This window comes from Folsomia candida, unplaced genomic scaffold, assembly GCF_002217175.1.
Source record: "Folsomia candida strain VU population unplaced genomic scaffold, ASM221717v1 Fcan01_Sc003, whole genome shotgun sequence".
Lineage (NCBI taxonomy): Eukaryota > Metazoa > Arthropoda > Collembola > Entomobryomorpha > Isotomidae > Folsomia > Folsomia candida.
In genome coordinates, this window is record NW_019091195.1 from 313,070 (window position 1) to 332,914 (window position 19,845).

At 37.4% G+C, this 19,845-nt stretch overlaps 1 protein-coding gene across 1 annotated transcript; it reads left to right on the plus strand.

The window, feature by feature from the left end:
- The first annotated feature begins 828 nt into the window (after window positions 1-828).
- On the plus strand, window positions 829-19,845 carry LOC110845517 (ras-GEF domain-containing family member 1B-like). Its single transcript, XM_035850159.1, has 13 exons — window positions 829-1,094; window positions 5,582-5,862; window positions 8,169-8,559; window positions 13,138-13,341; window positions 14,033-14,182; window positions 14,293-14,418; window positions 17,192-17,305; window positions 17,842-18,048; window positions 18,186-18,329; window positions 18,417-18,512; window positions 18,710-18,834; window positions 18,967-19,121; window positions 19,236-19,845. Exons 3-13 carry the CDS (start codon window positions 8,326-8,328, stop codon window positions 19,706-19,708), a joined length of 2,028 nt encoding a protein of 675 aa, XP_035706052.1. The 5' UTR covers window positions 829-1,094; window positions 5,582-5,862; window positions 8,169-8,325; the 3' UTR covers window positions 19,709-19,845.

Sequence of the window (19,845 nt, forward strand, 5' to 3'; positions counted from 1 at the left end):
TAGGATCACCTTACGTAATATTGTATGTGGTGGAATAAGATATCAGCGGTGATTGATGACCAGCGATGACGGGTTTGAATCAACGGCTTTAATTATTTTTGTAGGACGTACGCAAGTTGAGGGTATGATTCGCAAGGTAGGAAAATATGGCATGATAATTTGGATGGACAAACAAACGGTTTATGTAAGGGTTGCATAAGGTAATAATCACTTGATACCAGTGCTCGATGCTAATACCAGTTTTCATGTAAATATTAAATTTAATTCCAGAAAGATAAAATTAATGTATATTTTGCATTGCACATATTTTTGTCTTCCGTCAAGGCAACGTATCGTGATATTGTCGTGGTCTTTCCTCTGCAAAGGTCATCCATATGTCTGTGGACCACAAAACTAATGCATATGTGAATTTATGAAAGTGATTTACATATGTCGTATTTTCATAAAAACGGAAAACAATGAGAAGCACATAAAAATATATATGTTCGCAAAAATTTTATAGTATTGTGCACAACCAAGAATTTGAATTACAACGATCTGCTGTACTCAAATTCTATAAAAAGAATGTTTTTATTTATCAATTATAACGGGACAAGATTTGCACAACTTATGAATGGATGGACAAAGAAAGCAAGTGGAACGTGATGCTCAAACCGTGATAAGTACTTGAAACTGGATGCCTTTTGCAGAACGAGATCTCCAACTGAACCCAATTTTATTTCCTACTTGACTGTCAGAGTTTCTGAGCTTTCTCTCAGCCCCTGAACCGGCTCAAGTAAAATTCGCCCGAACTTTCTCTACTAGTTCAGTTAGTGAAAGTCGGTGGACTGAAACACTACATTGCTCGAGTCTAGCATGAGCATAAGCTGTACGTTCTTTCTGCCTCAGCGTGGGAGTAAATTTCTTCTGATGTCAAACTAAACATTAAGTGGACAAGTGCTGTAAAGAGTTTGGACGTGTTTATTTACCTTGTATTGAAGAAAGTGTGTGTGGTACACAGATATTGAGAAATATTAGTTTAGGGAATATAGATTAGTATATAGACAAATAAGACGTAGAAATCATAGACACAGGCAAATTCATATAAACTACAGGTGAGCTACATTTTAATGCGATTAAAATAATATGAATTTTATAATTAAAGTAAAACATATCACCAAAAAAATAAATTATGTTTTAACTTTATACATAATTAAGTCAACGCAGCACGCTTTGAAAGGAGAAAATTTCGTTACAATTCTTCTTACTTTCTATGCAACATTGACCTTAACCCTATTTGTTGCCAATTTACAACCATACAAATTAAAATGAACTTATAACCCACTGCACTCTCCATTTTAATGCAATTAGCGTATGCATAATCCTTTGCGAAATTTTGGATCATATTTGTGGAACATGCTTGCATAATTTATGCGGTTTCAATATTTGCATATAATCATACCACACTTTGGAAAGTGGATCAAGTGCTTATCTATTAAATTTAGATCATGCGAAACAATGGAAGGTGGCGAAGTATTTACGCTGTTAGCACTTTCCAGTACTAGATGTAAAGTCTTCTCTAAAAAAGAATTAATGTACAAGTGCATAAACATGTGTTTAAAATTTTTTACATTGTTTCGGAATATGGACTACAACGTATTGCATTTTTGAAAGTTATATATTCAGAGAAAAATTGTATACATACTTGTGTGCAATATTTGCCATGGAGACACTTAATTTTTTTTGTTTTTCACTGCTTTCACCGAGACTGTGATTGTTTTGAGAACGGTACTACAGTTACGGTTCACTACCTTCCGTACTCCTAGCCGGCACCACCAACAGTAAAGACTTCAATTACATGAAGTGCACCAGTGGCGGCATTCCTTTACAATGTACGCATTACAAAATTAAACCAGTCTCCCATTTCTTTGTCCCTGTAGAAATATTCATTAAATATATGCAGAAGAGTGAGACATAAGCAAAACTAGCTTTCATGAATACAAGCATATTTTTACGTAACATAACTTTTAATTATGTAAATATCTCAAAGAATAATATGCTCGGTGGCTTAATTTCATGAAACCAGCAAAAAGAAATAAATACTTCAGAACCCAGCGATAAGTGCACAACTAAAAATAATGTTGCCAAATGTCGCTCTTAGACATTTAATTGGCTCGCAACTCAGCACAAAGGATTAAATAGGCTGCATGGTTGCATAACACCAAAACCTATAATTAAACGACTGTCATTATGTAGCCAAGCCTGGCACAAATACTGTCGTCCCTTTTCCAGTCCCCGCACATTGATTCAGTTCATATGTCCTTAAGCCAGAGCACAAATTGTGACCTGCTTTACTACAGTAATTTATTATTTGTGACTCACAAATAATAAATATGTACATATTCTGAAATTTGCATCCAATACTGTGATTCACAGTCTGTGAAGCACTTTTTCACCCGATATCATCAAACCCTGTGAAATATGTATTTTTATTTTCGCATTTCAACCCGGCCAATAAATTATCCCTGAAATTTACTGCAGTCAGTCTAGCCACGCTTTCCCACAAGAGAAGATAAAGTTTTTATTCTGCAAAGGAAACGACCTTCCTGAGTGCAGACGTGTCTGTGAGTAGGCAGCAGTGCCCTAAAATTGAGGGCTCTTCTGTGTGTGGTTACATCACTCCATCCGTTCACTTTGGTAGAGAAAGTGAGTAAATCCTCGCAAAATCCAGGCAACTTTTCACCAGTATCGCCATTTCCTAGTGGATGGATACGCAGGAAACGAGATGAAGCTATGCATGCATGCAAGGTGCACAAGTGAAATCATTACTGAGGTTCGAAAATATTACCGAAATAAAGAACATGTTCGTACATATTTTAGGGTTCAAAATCCCACGATGCATTGTTCCCTTTGTTGTTTAAGTTATAATCGGTTTCAATGAGTTATCCTGGATGCTGGAGTTGACGCATTTGCCACTTTATTCTGGAGTCAATGCCGGCCAAGTGGCTGACTAATGTGCCCCTGACACATGTCACACTACGACATTAATCTACTCCTGCTCTCCAGACTGCAATAAAGAAGAAGCATTTCGTTCCATATTTTGACACTTGAAGGCAAATAAAAGCCGACGTTGCGCTTTTGCTTCACTCAAAGTCGGAGTATTTAGTCAGCCTTAGGTGAAGCTTATGGGACGAGCCATATTGCACTGCACCCTTGAAAAAAGAAAGATGTAGATATTCTTAAGTCAAGACATTAAATCTCAGATGGGACCGATGATAAATGGAAGAGTTCATATTTTCTGTTGGTAAAACTGGTTCCATTTTTTAATTTTAGGAGAATTTCTATGCAGGAACATGGTTTAAATAATGAGAAGGTTAATACAATATGCGAAATAAATATAGAAATATTTTAACCCTTTTTTAATTTCCGCTGGATTTCATAATGTTTTAAAATTATTAATAGACCCAATTTCAGGAATCTTCCCTTGGGGTGTCGTTGATTCGATTTTCTTATCGATATCTTACTTTCTCCAATTTTCCATTTTTTTGCGAGGAGTAATTTTATGGGAACCTGACCCGATCGCGGAAACAAAATTGCTTTCTCTGACTACAACGAGCACTCTCGGATCAGATTTTCTCCCACTTTTACAAGTTTATTGCAGAGACGAGGGAGTCATTATAACCATTAGTTGTTTACTTTATGTCCCAAGCAATAAAAATAATCTCATTTTTTCTTAGGTGAGGCAAAAGTAACAATGGGTGCCGCCAAAAAAAAACCATGGTTACGGCGAAGCCTAAGTATGCTTTCGTATACCCCCTTTGAAACTGTCAAGAAGGCTAGAGCCTAAACGGTTAATCCTACGTAAAAGGTGTAAAGAGCAATCGTGCAGACGAGAATGAGGAGATGATGTTTTACAGCTTTCCTGGTAGAAAAGTCACATTTTGAGCCCCCAAATTTCAATTTGAAACTTTACAATCAAAATTTGAGACACTTGTATCAAAGAAATATATGCATAAAACCTGATTTTATTGTGCAAAAATCGGTTATGCATCATTTAAAACAAATCCGATTGAGATCGGTTCAAAACTGAAAGAGTTTTGATGGAGGCATCTGAAAATATTCATGTTGCTAAGCATTCTTCATAAAAATTGCAATGTAGCTGGTTGCTACTAGCAGCCAATATAACAATTTACTAAAAATAATAGTAGTTGTATTTAAGAAATTTCTTGTATAAAACATTTAGACACGCACTTGCTGGTCAGAGTTCGGAAATATTGGATTGGTGATTATTAATCCGTTTTGCCACTTCGTGTGGGTATTTTCAACTAATTTTTCATCGAAAGAATAATCAAATCGCATCGCCAGTTTCAAAGAGCTGACAATATTTGAAGAATAGTTTCACAATTTTTACAAGTGGAATTAATTGTTTAATTGTCTGTAAATATGAATCACCTAAAATTCATGAAATAAAATAACTTTAAAAAAGCTTCCTTAGGTGAGGCGCTGCTAAAAGTGAAAAACAAGATTTCTGGCCTTATCTTTTAAATATCTCGTCCCCTCATCATTGTAACAGGAGATGGTAGCTTTGCATCACCGCGAGGCCAGACATTTTACGCTAAGCTATTGCCAATAAAGAATATATTCACAATAATTCGCAACTCGGTGGAAGAAAGTCTAGGTTCATGAATTTCTCCAAATGATGATTTGTTACTTTCTCATTCGTATTGAGAACTAGTTGTGCTACTATTAAATTTGTTAAGGCCATCCATAAATTATGTAACGCAAAAATAGCGATTTTCTAGACCCCCTTTAACATGCGTAACATAGATACGATATATTGGAGCCTTAGACTTCCCCCCTTTCCTTACGTAATTTATGGACTTGACTGCCTGAAGTACTGGTCAGCTTGTGAAATAAATTATTAGCTAATTTAATCATATTCATCCTCCGAAATAGTTTTTATAAACTCAAGTTTATAAGTCTTCCGAAATAATCTGTTTATGCGTCAATATATATTTTAATTAGCAATACTTTAATTAATTTTTTAGTGGCAAATGCAATTTTTGTTATCGTTGCTGTGTGTAATGGTATGTTATATTTTTTTAAATGTCTAGCCTCGCGGTGATGCAAAGCCACCATCTCCTGTTACAATGATGAGGGGACGAGATATTTAAAAGATAAGGCCAGAAATCGTGTTTTTCACTTTTAGCAGCGCCTCACCTAAGGAAGCTTTTTTAAAGTTATTTTATTGTATGGTTCATTGCCCTGTGGGGAATTTTAATTGCGTCTTATTTCATTTTTAAGACATGTGCATATGTGACAGGAATAAATAACGCGGATGACTGTCTGCATGGGATAATTGTTGACTTTTCACTTTAATGAGAAGTTGGAGAAAGCAAGTTTATAAATTAACTTAATAAATGTAAATAATTGTTAGTTTCAATTAATTCGCTCACATATTTGTCAACAGCTTTCTTCAGACTTTAATGAAAATAAAAAATATGCACTTTAAAATCTTGGCACCGTTATTCTAACATAAATTAATAGATTATTACATTTCAAAATTTTCAGTAATTTTTAAATTTACTCCTATTCTTTGCAGCTGTTCCTGATAAACTTTCTACACGTGGAATATGTGAGACAATTTAGTTGAGTCCAAGGACATAAACTTACAACCGTGAAAAGCTATGTGATTAGTTGAAGATGAGTCAAAGAAAACAAATGAGCAGAAAATTATAATACTGATGAGATAAAGTTGTGCATTTTTGTGCTGGGTGGCGTGGAATTTACTGCCAAGCTAAGAGCGAAAAAATCCTTATCTAAACCACGATGGCAATCTACTATTATGTCCGGCGACTGCAAAAAGCTTCGAAAAAGAATCGGGTAAGAAAATAAAAATATACATAATAATTTTATTTTCTGTTTTCTAAATACTTTGGCCGGTCTTTTACAAGGTAACACACACTTTCTTCATACTTTTTCTTGTAAAAGTATTGCATAGCATAATACAAAACAGTGGGGGACATTAGGTCACAAATGCATTTTGTTTTTCCTTTCTTTCTTGCATATCATCCGAGTTGCTGTGCAGTTTGAGTTGTGTCTTCATGCACTAAAATTTCTATCAGCGTAAGCATTAAATTTGTATCTCAGCTTTGTGTGTCTCACTCACTCCATAGTTGTTCATGCAGCGTGAAGTCGTTTGGATTTGGAGTGGTTGAGTTGGATTGAGATTTTATGAGGGCTAAGAAGGGATAAGTGCCAGTGGTTGTTGTTTATAGGACACGCGGTTACGTAAGATTAGTAGGTCGCCAAAATCTCCTCATTTCCATCCATTTATTCCCAACACCCCAATTTCACCAACAATTCTGGCACTATCTGCAACCTGCAAAGAGAAAGTCATCGGGTTGTCCGTTGCAATAATTTATTGTCAAGTCTCACACTCCCTGAAGAATTGCAACCACCAACGGACGACCCTTTTTGTGCATGAAATTTCCGTGAATAATCTCGCATTCAATGTGTCTTGGTCCGATGGGGGTGGATAAGTGAAGGTTCTTTGGGGACGACATTGCTCACCACACGTTTTCACGGACAATTATTCATGTGTGTTGCTGGATATGTATTTCCCAAAAGGCAGAGTTTTGCTCTTTGATCTTGGTTGAGGTGGTTGCCATCAGAGCACAGAGGCAAACATGAAAGTTGGGATTGTATCGTTGTTTCAAACTTTTTGACATGTTGGTCTGCGGTCATCCTCACCTCATAAATCAAACGCTTTCACTTTTCATGAATGTTCAGAATATTTTGGATTGCTGAAATAGATGCCACTTTCTCTTAGCGGGTAGCTTTGGACACGTTTTAGTTTATGAAAACGCGTTACTAAAATATTCTTGCTAGAAAAAGAAAATGATGCACGCACCGACTCGCACAATTATTTTCTGCGCAAGCAGGAAGCATATTAAGTATGTTTCTTATAGGTTTTCTTCCTGATTTCAAATCATTGATTTTTGTTGTTGGACTAACAAACAAATCTTGTTTGTTTTCTGTTCTCTGTAAAATGACTGGAAGAAAGGCACCTGTCATCCGTGAAGCTACCAATCCGCATCATCTCATCCTGCAAATCAAAAACCAAATCAAATCAAGTTTACAATTGAGTGCACAAATTGGTTGAACAATTCCATGTTTTCCAATGAACTCATGGATTTTTGACGTCTGTTCAATCCTAGTTTTGTCATCTGCTCCGCCTACATACACATTTGTTGAGACCCATAACCTCCACTTCGTTCCCCCTTTTTCCCACAAGTTTATCTGTTTTCTAAAAAAATCCTTCTTACATAAGCTTAGAAACAAAGGCGTACATTCCCAAATAATTCTCAACCGCAGTGTTGCATTGAAATTCTGATCAGACTGAAATCGAAAAAATAGTCACCAATGCCGGCGAGGAATGTTATTTTATTTATGTAGCTGTCTCCAAATCCGAATTTTCGTGTGACTTTGTTCCATTTTACAGATTGCATCTGTGCTTGCAGTATTTTTTTAACTTGTCTGGATCACCAGAAGGAGGAGTATCTAGATACCAGGGTTTTTTTGATGGTGTTCATGTTCAAAAGGCTTCATGCAATGATCGCAAGAAGTTCTGTACAAAAAATTGCTTATCTAACACACAATCTTGATAAGTGTGCATCGCAGAAAAAGGGTACCAGAGAAAACAATGATTTTCTGATTTTTCCTACTTACTTGTGCAAAAATGCAGAATGCAATAGACGTGAAAAAATTTAAACCCAATTTCTTCCTTTTACCACCGGCATCTGGTTTTTGTCGATTGTGTTAAATTGCCTTGCATGAATTTTATTAACTTTCCTCTGCACTCCTTCCGTGCGTGTCACGTTTGGAGATAATGTCGTGTCACATCATTTACAATCATGGTGGTCGTCACCCAAAGCAGTTTTATATAACGTCCATTCGGAACCAGAGAATGTGGTTTACATTCTTGTCCATTTGTCCACAAATGGAAGCGGTGGGTGGGATGTGGGCGGTGTGATATGAAATTTTATTTCTATCGACGACTCGATTGCTTGTTATGCAATATTATCGGTTTATTAGTGTATTATTACATAAACTTTGAGGTTTCCCACTATATACAAATTTTTCTGTTCTAAAAATCAAAGTAAAAATAATTGTTTAAATTTTTGCAGACAATTCATCGCGACCCCATCGCACTAAATTCCAACGGTTCGATCCCGTCCGTGGGAAGCATCTGCACCCCGGTGAAAGCGAGCAACAAAGTGAGCGAGGTGGTGATTGGCTCCGTGACTGGACCTGGTTTGGGGGCACCTTCGACCCTCGTCCGTCATGGGAGGATCGTCCGCGTCCCCCTCTATCAGTTCAGCCCAACTACAGCAAAACCTCAATTTGTGTCATGTCATGGGTGGTGGGGGAAGTAGTAGTGGTATGAGTGTGACAATGACAAAAAACGTTTCAAGTATCAGTTCCATTCCTTCTCCGAGATTCCGAAACGGTACAAAAGGAGCAGGGGAAATTCCACACAATAGCTCTTCACACCTGGGGAAAGCAGTTCATCATCATGTAAGTCTTCAGAAATTAATGGAATTTCAAAAGTTTTTTTTTCTCAATTCTCACATAACCGTAAAATTGCAATCCGTAATACTTATTTTCAGCGCTGCATAGATTTATGAACTCTTGAATTTTGCGAAATAAGATAAGCACAGGGTTTTCTTGGATTACATAGATTTTCAAGTGTTTGGAAAGCCAAGGGAAAGTGAAAGTGAAGTGACATGAAAGGCTGCGGATAATAATAACATAACTACAAAATACAAAATCCATCCACATAATTAGATGTCGTATTTAAAAATTCCTGCCTGTCAAAGGTTTAGTTTGTATTCACTTTTGCCTGAACAAATGTGATTAACTGTATGTTTTCAGTGGGTCATGCGAAACCAAGCTTTCGTGCGTGCACATTTCCGTAAATAGTGTGTACCATCAAGTAATTGGAATGCAAATTCATATGAAGTTCCCAAAATTGTCAAACTTGTATACTTTAAATTACTTCTGTTACAATAGCAGTGTAATCCAATTATTTATCTAGAAACCCTGTACTTTTACAATGCATAGTCTTCACTTTTCCCTAGGCTCAAATCTCAAACTTCTCCTCTTCCCTTAGGTTACAGCATGTCAGATAATTGTAATGGCCTGTTTGGTACAAACTAAACTTCATTCAGCTACTTTATCTTCTTGCTTCAAATCCAGGGACAAATCCAATGTGTCATGTCATCCGACTCCCAGTTGGATGAGTAAAAGCATGCAAATCTGTTCTCATTTTGCGACGGACTTTGTTTACGACAGGGTAATATGATCGAATAAGATGGGTTTTAATGTAATTAAGGTCGTGACGATTTAGGGCCAATGTTTGATATTTATGTAACTATTGAGCCATATCTGCATTTAGGATGCTTTCGTATTTGATATTTTTATCATTTGGTGTCCAAAATAAATACGAGAATGGTATTCAGGGTCAAATAATTAATTCAAACTATTTGCATATATCAAACCCCGACATCATACTGCCTACGGAAAAGTAGCAAATTTTGGTATAGGAAGAAAACTTACAGATTTCTATGCAGTATTAAGTTTTAAATTTAGCAGCTTTTATTTCTTACCATACAAATAAAGCAAAGATAAGATTTCTGCTCCACTTCATAAAGTAAAGATAAGAATATTCTGGAGATGGGATTACCTCTGCCTTATTTCCAACTCGATTTGCTTCAATAACTCCATTAGAACTTCCGGAATCATCACTTTTCTCCAGAGAACTTGGTATCTTATATTCCGCACTTCCTGGGAACCTAATCCTTCACGGTTTGAACTTTCATGCAAGCAAATAATGTTATTAACTTGCCATTTGAATCTGGATTTGACGCCCACGCAGACCCAGACTTTTGCTATTTTAAGAGGATTTTATAAGTGATAAAGTGACACCTTCGTTTCCTCCGCAACTTTCACTAGAGAACTGAATATGTTGAACTAATCGGGAGATAATTTTGTAGGGTGATATCATATTAGTATAGATTGTAGACTTTAGTAGCATATTTACGTAATTTTTTGAACTGCCACTTCAAGAAATATGTGCTGAAAAATGTGTACATAATTTTGCGTTGTCATATGCAATACATGCTTGAGTTATGGCATGACATTGTTTTGTTACTTCTCCGCCGGTGTTCAACAGGCTTGAAAAATTATGCAACTTTATTAATTTAAAGTTACTGAAAGCTTCAACTTTTTTTATGCCTCCACTGTCAAAATCTGAATGGTTTTACCAACTAACAACTAATTCTTGCTTAATACGAGGTGGAAGCGAAATTAGCGTGGGTTTCAAATTATTTTGTGTACTCATCTGGAATTGTAATCAAATGTTATTTTCTCACCCACACCCTTTTTTACTATAGATTAGTATAAATACCGTTGACAATGCAACTCCATGATGCCAAACTTTTCATACAAGATATTAATACCTATGTACGTATATTTGATGAACAGTCATTGTCACTAATACCTGTATTGCCGGAATATTAGGCCGACATAAGCCCACAACTCATGGGCCTGGTGGGGTCTGGCTGGTTCATTTAATAATCGGTTAACAAGCTCCAACCAGCCGTGGAACCAAATCAGAAACAGGGACATGGAAAAGTATCTCCAGTGGAGAAAGCAGTTTCTGGTCGCACCGTGGGGTTCCCGTTCTCACTCCATTGTCTCCAGTGCATTCAATGGTTCCTGTTTACGGGAGAGATAGTAGAACCAAGAAAAGTTGCTTCTTATATAGAACCAAATAGAAATAAGCATGCTATTTCATCATCAGTTTTATTATCTGCTCACCGTTAATATTACTTTGGAAAGGAAACGAGGACAAGAAAATCGACTGAAGCATGTAAGCAAAAATGATTAAGTGTCTTAAAGAGTTGGAAGGTTTTTGGTCAGCCAAACTGCATACTGCATAAATCCAAGTCTGAAGAGACAATCTAATTCTTATACGGGACTGATTATCCAAGCCATAAGGTCGAATAAAATATTATTGTTCATTATTCTCAGTACACGAGTATTGATGAATTTCGGGGGTGCGCATAGGCCGTTATTTTGGTCTCGTGAAATATCTTCATTAAGTGGAACGGTGATTGTCCGCTGAGAGAAAGCTTTGCACTTAACTCATTTCTCAACTAAGGATAAGTAATGTCGACGTCTCATCATCACATCCAGTGTCACTCTTATGGATAATAGCGTGTAATTCATTTGGGAGGGGACCACGCCTGTCACGATTATTGCGAGTGGATGCATTATCACCTAATGGATCTAAGCAGCGAGAACGTGCGATATAAATATTAGTGGATGTAATTTTGGACCTCGATAACAGTGGTTGAAATGAGTCTACATAAATCTGCTGCAGTTTTCTACCTACTAATGTATCTAATAAATCAATAAATACGATTGGAATAATATTGGAGATGTGTATTAGATCTTATATCGAGTTATTTGGATATATGCATATTTAGAACTTTCTCGTGTCTGAGATACGCAGAGATAAGTCAGATGAATGTTCGTGTATGGTATCATATTTCCTCATATTTTGACTTTGTTTCACAAATGTGAGCTAAATAACTTCTTAAGACTTCCTGGACTAATAGAGATCAGTCTGTTATACCGAAACCTCATAGTTTTTGGTCCCTCTTTGGGCCACTGCTTTCTCTCGCAAAAGATGATTAATGAGCAAAGTCTTTGATGAGTTTCGGATGAACACAATGAACTCGTCCTCCTTGTATTGTCCCAGATTTGGGACTGCTATTTGATTTTATATGCTTCTAATAATGATGCTATCATCGGAACAACCTCATTTACTGACTCATGCTTTCCCTTAATGACGGAATATTTAGGGCGTGTAGTTTGTTTGTTGTACTTGTAACACTTAATGAATCTAAGGCCAAATATTTAGTATGGATATATATGTGAAATTATACCAGGCATTTATGTACGTCAACAAAATCAGTGATTGCTTGAAATTGGCGAAATGTTGAGACCTAAGTTATACATTTTAATATATTCTTTGGTCCTTTGTCCGACGAAAGTCAGTGTCTGTTCTGCTTGCCGGGATATTTATATAGATACACAACTTCCGAATAAAGTTAAACACAGACTACTCATTAAGCTGTGTTTAATGAAATGAAAATTAGTTGCGTAAGAGCATGATTTTACGACATGACATGTTTAGCAACAATTTCGTATTTCGCCGTGACTCTTGGATGTTATGCTACTCTCATTTGACAGTACAACTTCGCATTCCCTTAATCGAATAACACGGACCGTTTAGAATCAATTACTGTATGACCTATTTATACACTTGGCGCTAGCGGGGGTAAAGTCTCTTGCGAGAAGCACTCTATAACTAATCCTAAGCATAGGGATTAATTAGGGGGATTTAGCGTATAATTATAATGGGCGTGTGTGGTTTACCAAACTATTTGGCGTAGGGTCTCTCATATTAATTATGTGTAACTGTTTAGAATTCTTCAGACTTGCACACCTACGCGTTTTTTTTGGTGGGAGGTTAAAAAGTGAACTAGACTTTCGAACGTTGGGGTTGTGCACATTAGCTAAACTCTTGAGACAGCGTATTCCCGACAGTACGGGTAAAGGGTAATGACACAGCGCAGACAGAGTGTCGTACAGCTACTTGGGGAAGGATATTTCCTTCTTCAGAAAATTCTTAAAGTCTTAACCAAGGTGGATGATGCTGTCACAGTGATTAATGATTTATTTTTTAATACAAATTTAAAACGTGCAAGTTTTGGTGATAATTAAGTTTCGAAATTCAGTATTCTAAAATTTAGAACTGCTGTTCTGACCGAGAGCTAGTAAATGTATCGAATAATAGTTACAAATGTGTCACAAAAATATTGAGCAATTCAGAAGTAATTGATAAAATCGCAAATACTGTAAAATCCTTGTACAAATCTTTGTACGCAGATCAAAGGTGTCTCTTATTTCGCAACAGTTTTTAAGCCAATTTTACAAAACTTATGGATTTTGCAATCTTACGAAAAAAAAATTACCTCATTAACTTTTAAAATAACTTTAGTAAGTTTAAAATTCTGGTTTTAGGTGCTGTCAGGTAACCTTATTTTTGACGAAGGAGGACATCTCCTTTCAGGGACGTTGGAGGGTTTGGTGGATTATTTGGTGCCATCAGAAGACCACTTTCCCGACAAATCGTTCGTTTTCGCTTTCATTCTCTGCTCCAGAATCTTCATCCGTCCACATCAACTCCTCGCCACTGTGCTCCATCGTGCCTTTCTGAACAAGAATGTAAGTCTACAGTTTACTTTATTTGCCTTACCTGCATACAAGTACAAAAGTTGCACAGCCCAGATTTTCAACGGTGTTCCACAAGTTCTTTTTATGCATACTTGGTTTTATTGTGACCAACACTCTAACCAATCCAGTTACTGCAGAAACATGTTTCCAAGTTAAATTGGGTCACCATATTCGTGAAGGTTGGCAGGTTCGCTTTTTATGACTACAACAGAAGGAAGGAGGAAAGAATTCATAGAGTTTGTCTGATGAGATGTCGAAATAAAACGACATCAAGGGATTTTGTGCAACTTTAAGAAAACAATTCTTTCTAACTGTACATACATATCCGCATGCTATCAAATAGAATAGAAATCACGACCGTCACATCAAAGATGTCATGAAGAGTTAAAAGCTTTCTTGATTCAATTTCCCTAGCATATTCCAACATCAGGACGGCTGAGGTTTTAAATTTAATAATTCACTGACTTCCATTCAGGTTGAACTACGCAAACCCAATTTACTTCAAAGGGTTTTTTTGAAATTTGACTGGAAATGTATTAAATTGATGAACAGTAAGTAATAAGAAATTCTGGGAGTAGGGATGCATAAAATTAGTCTGGTGCCCGTTGAAAATTATTGCTAAAAGGAAATCAAGCGTATCACTAAATGAATTATCTATCATTGGTTTTGTTGAACTTTCCAGGATGAAGACTCGATTCGAATTGTTCCAAATTTAGTCCGCATATTAGGTGAATGGACTCAAATATTTCCGTACGATTTTCGTGATGACAACGGTCTGATGATGGCCAACGTTCGAGCTATCACGCACAAATGTGTCCATATATGTCCATCGGTAAGTATACAAATTTAAACATACCCAAATTTTGCATTGTGCACCTGTTGTTCGTTATGTCGTGTCATGCAAATAATTACGTGAATAATGTATTTATTTTCATGCTGCAGATGAAAACGGAGGTGTCCATCCTTCTCACTTCGCTCCTCGACAGATTCAACCTCCTGGAAAAGTTCGAATCTAACTTGGCCAAAATTAATTTGGAAGTTCAAATGGCATCCAATCACGCAATTGTGGTGAGTTAAATATTTTCACGCTTAGACTGAGTTAGCACAAGTTTACATGAATAGAAATGTTCGCAATAAGCTAAACATTGGCTTGCTATGTGTCGCGAAGATTGCAATCCGTTTAAATCGTTTCATAAAATAACGACACTTCTTTTTACGCCTAATTATCTATTTTCCTCTTTTCTATGTATGAAGAAAGTAAGCACCTTCTCTCCTTCGTCGTGTCGATATTGAGAGTGAGCACTACAACCGTGTCAAACTTTGTTGCCAAATAGGCTCTGAACTTTCACAAAATTCCACACAGCTCCCATATAAGTAAATAATCCGGAAAAAAGTTTGCCAGAAAGTGAAACCAGGCCGAAAAGTCACGATGAACGAAACATGGAGGGCGAGAGGTGAACAGGAAGACTAAATTTTCCACTGACTTGGTTTGATGCAGTGAAACGGGGTGGTTTTCTATAATAAAATGAGAAGAGAAAATGAGCAATATGTGTACAAAAAGCCCGAATTTTGTATCTGGATTGTATTGCGGAAAACGAAAAGTGTGGCAGCGTTAGGAGTTAGATATTCAATTAGAAAACATAACAAACATGAGAACGCTTCACCAGAACAGTGGTCGGTTGATTTTGCTTTCACTGGGAAACTTTTTCATAAAATTTAGTTTTTGACACATAACTGCACACTCAATGCTTAGAATCTCCATGTAGCAAATTCTTCCCTATTCATCTCTGCATGCAATTTAGTAATGAGCAATTTTGGCGTTGTGAAATTTCCTGTACAAAACATATTAGCCGTAACATCAAATCTAGTAACTTTATTTTCTCCTCCCATTGAAATAAAAAAGTACATCTTTTATCACAAAATCCTTTGCAAGACTTACCTCGTCTGACTCCCCGCTTAATCCGAGGCAGATGTGAATGTGTCGTATATGGTAATAGAGAAAGTCGAATTGGATGTTTCCAAAGGAATATCTTTCTCTGGTGCTAGTACATAATCTCTGAAATTTTTTTATACGTGGGCACTTGGTTCTGCATCCTATTTATGTATATTTTAATTTATTCATCCTCTATCCCATGGTGCTACTGTTTGATGTGTATTGGGTATGTATACAGAACTTATCCAAACAGAGATTATGGTCATGAATTTTATGAAAAAAGACACGTAGCTATGCAATTTTCTTGAGAAGCAAATTAATTGAGAGTATAAAGTTTACCAGAGTGATCTATTTAGTTGTAGAAAGGATAAGGAGCTAGGCAATATTTAAGTGAGTACATAACACGAGTCATTTGCTAAAGATTTTCTAAATCTAATGTGTAATGATAATCAAGTCATATATACGGAGCAATATAAAATTCTAATCTCACCAACAATTCCTTCCAAAATTAAAGCTTTTGAGACTGCTTAAAATAATTCATGCTATAAATTCGTTCACAAAAAAAATTGTGACAGCTAAAGTCCAACTTTTCCATCGACCCTCTCTCCATCAATCCCGACAAGACCAAGGATTTGAATTGATCCAAAATCTCCCAATCGAATCTGAAATTTAGACCAAACTAGGCTTACCCTGTCGTCTGATTTTCAAACCATGTATTCAAAGTTGCTATATTCCATCAAAGTTACAAAGTCTCCGACTGCATAAGAATTTGATTGATTGGGACGAATAGTGGAGAAGAAGAAGAATGAAAGCTTCCACAATTTTGGCCATGACAACTCCATTGAGTGGATTTAGACTGGCTTTCTCCCATCTCACGCCTTCACCCGCTTCCTCCTGCACTTTCTCCCTCGCATTTCATATTCGGTTTGGTGGGAGAAAGTTGAGTTGTGTATGACGAGTGAGAGAGCAGTCCAACCAGCCGGGTGTCGGGTTCAGTGGAGAAGAATGAGATGAGATGTTGGCTTTGAAATACGTGACCACACTGAACAAGTTCTCACCTTAGGTACGTCTATAGGAGAGCGAATGAAAGGAACAAGTGCACCATTAAGTCGACTACTTGGCTACCTGAAATCATTACAAGATTTTATTTCATCCCGTTTATTAACTTTCTTGAAGAGAAAATTAATTATGGTTCTGCGTAGTAAATTGCGTATACCAAATGCTTTACAAAATTGCGCTGGTTGATTAAACCCATAAAACTCTGAGGGGGAGTCAAGTTCTGGCAATTCAAGAAACGGAATCCAAACAAAAGTAGCAATTTCCTTGAGAAATCCGCATCATTCGGGTTAACATGGTCTGGCGTTGAAACGTGACCAAAATATAATCCAGCTCGTGTTACAAAATAGTGGAATGCAATGCAACCTTTGTCTGTTAGACGGACACAACCTGTCGCAGTAATTTCTTGTAAATCAATTACACCGCAGTAGTCATGACACTGGCGTTACGCCACGAATAAATTGCTTTGATGTGATGACAAGAGGTATTTTTAGTATCACATACGTTACCCAGGTAACACATAGGCTGTACCAGATGAGTACCGAGGTGGTCAACTTGATACTGTTGGTCATGTACCGTGCAAATGATAGGCCTGGAAAAAACAGGTAAATGCAAAAGTAATTTGTTCCGTGTTTGTGAAGGTGAAACTGTTTACACGTGACTGTGCGTTACCGATAATTTTGAGCAGGGTTATTATCGTTCTAGTATATCGGGCATCCATTACGGAATAGAGTCGATAGTGGCAAATTGGTTATTGCAGTACCTCGTCGTAAAGGGCCCATACCGCCATATTTCTTGACTATGTCGCCAATATACGCAACTTGTGCAGCAGTTTGTTTATATGTATTTCAGGAGGAGGAATCAAAACTGGTGAAATTTTACTGCAATCCACGCCATGTAGCAGAGCAGTTAATGCTAGTGGAGTTGGAACGATTTTCATTCATCGGGGTACAGGAATTTATACAGGTAACCTTCCTAAATTGGCACATTTGGCACATTTATTTTTATGCGCATATAGATATGTATGTTGACACATATTAGTAGTAAATGTTCATAAAAATGCCGTATATGTATGTACATGCCGATTGAGTTTAAGAATTATTAAGAAATCGTGACCTGAATTCGAGAGGGTCGTTTTCAGCTTGAATGACTGCACAAATTGCGAATTAGTCCCAGAAGACAAGGAAAGAACGATAAGTCGTTTATTGCGAAAAGTTTACATTTGTAAGGATTGAACTTGATTGGACTGTTACAGTTGGAAACTGGTATAAATAAATACTCGCAGCCAGTGTAGGTAACAAACCGGCCAATATTTTCTGTAAATAAGTATTAGAAAACAAGATACGTAAACCTGGCAAATCCCAAGAAAGTAACCATTCTCAAAATACCAAAATATACAAACTTTGTAATGATTTTCCTCTAATTAAAGAATATAAATTGGATTATGATTGCACGGTTTGGTTAATCAGATTAAGGAAAGTTTACTTGCACCTCAAATCTAGGCATTCATCAAGGAAAGCTGCTCACCACCATCAAATTCTACGACCACATCAAATTCCAACACGACTGGGGGTACGCCAAGTCCCATCGTAAATGCTCACGGAGGCAACGCAGGTAGATCAGGAAGCAAATCGAAGAAATCTCGACTGGAATTTTACGTAGATTGGTTTCATCGCCTAAATCTCTGCGTCGCCACGGATATTTGCAAGGTGTGGATATTCATAAATAAACTTGATTTTAAAAGAAGTTTGTTTACCTTCCTGGAAAAATAAGCGAAAACCGAAAGACCAATCTTAAACATAATTATAATGCTTTTCGTCATCTTAATTTGCCATTGTCTACGCAGATCACTCGAAAGAAAGAGCGAGTTCGTGTCATGGAGTTTTGGGCGAAAGTGGGGTCAGATTCCGTCACTTTGGGCAATTACAACTCTGCGATTGCTGTTTTCACCGCAATCAACTCTAACCCGGTCCGTCGGCTGACAAAGTCGGTGAGTAGGCGCTTCTTATCTCAGAAACCACCCCTCCACTAAAAACTACTTTCGCAAATCTCATTAATTTATTCACTTCTCGTGCAGTGGTCCAAATTCACGGGACAAGAAGATCTATCCGCTCTAGAATCATGCTTCGACCCATCCGACAACTTTTCCCGTTATCGTTCCAGACTGAAGAAGGTGGGTGGAGATTTTCATAACTTACTCAACAGACACATTCGTATATAAGTTTTTTACTTCAAAATTTTCTTGTGCGTATAATAGTGACGCAATTCTCAGATTTATACAGAAATACTTACGTAAATACATATTTGTTAGAAGGGGTTTACTTTGGATAGACAAATGTGATTGATGAACGTTCTCTTTTGGGATTATAGGGAGGATATGCACTAGTGCCAGGAGAGGTTGGAGTAAGTGGGTCGTCTTCGTCGTTTATGGTGCTGCCATTCTTCTCCCTGCTCATCAAAGATCTCTTTTTCCTTAAAGAAGCAGCTGCATCAAGGTATGCGCGATGATTGCGAGTCAGCAATTTTCTTCCGGAGATTAATTTTCCCTCCCTCCTTTCTCTCTCCCCACACTAACCTCCACCCATCGACTTTTCACCGCCTCATCACATTTTACATTCTCTGTCCAGACTGCCAAACGGCCACCTCGCTTTCTCCAACTTTCTCCAGCTGGGCACCAAGCTGAGCGAAGTGATGAGATGGCAGGAGCACAAGGCGGACGAGCTGAACAAGGTGGCTAATTTGCAACATGTGATACAAACTCTGCCTGCTTTCACCGAGTCGGGTAAGGGAAAGTTGGTCTCACTTTTCTTATTAATATGCATGCGTATTTAGGTAGATAAGAGAATATTTATAAAAGATCGCTTCAAGTCATGTGATCGCTTATTTATTTGCGCAGCGTTGATGTTGTCGTCCTTCGACTGCGAGGGTCCAGCCAACCCAGAGGAGGAAGCAATCTTGGAATCTTTACGACGGACCGTCCCACCACCTCCACCGGAGGAAGAAGAGCTGACCGACTCTTTTCAGTCCCTCCAAATACCATCGACCAGTTCTGGTTCCACTTCCGGTGTTCATGAGGACGACTCGGTTGGACTCTCGCCAAGTGAAATCCACAAACTTTTACAGTGCAGATTTGCACATGACGCTATATTCTCTGGACCAAAACTGTCTGACATATTTTCATCGAATAATTTGATAGGGATAGGAAACTATCAACAGGGTGAGGATGGAGTTTGTGGGGCTGGTTTGATTTGTAGCGAGGCACAGATTCACCAGTCTCCACGTACGACAATTATTGCTGATATTACCAACAGTGTAGATAACACGGGGACAATTAAGCAGATTAAACAAAAACCACCGGTCCCCTTATGACGACTGTAATAAGACGATATGTGTACTGATCTGTGATACTTGATGATTTTACAGTAACCTACTTATAAATATAGACGTTTTAAATGTCTAGTTTTAGAATGTGGTGGACGAACTGAATAAAAAATTATGTGCACACA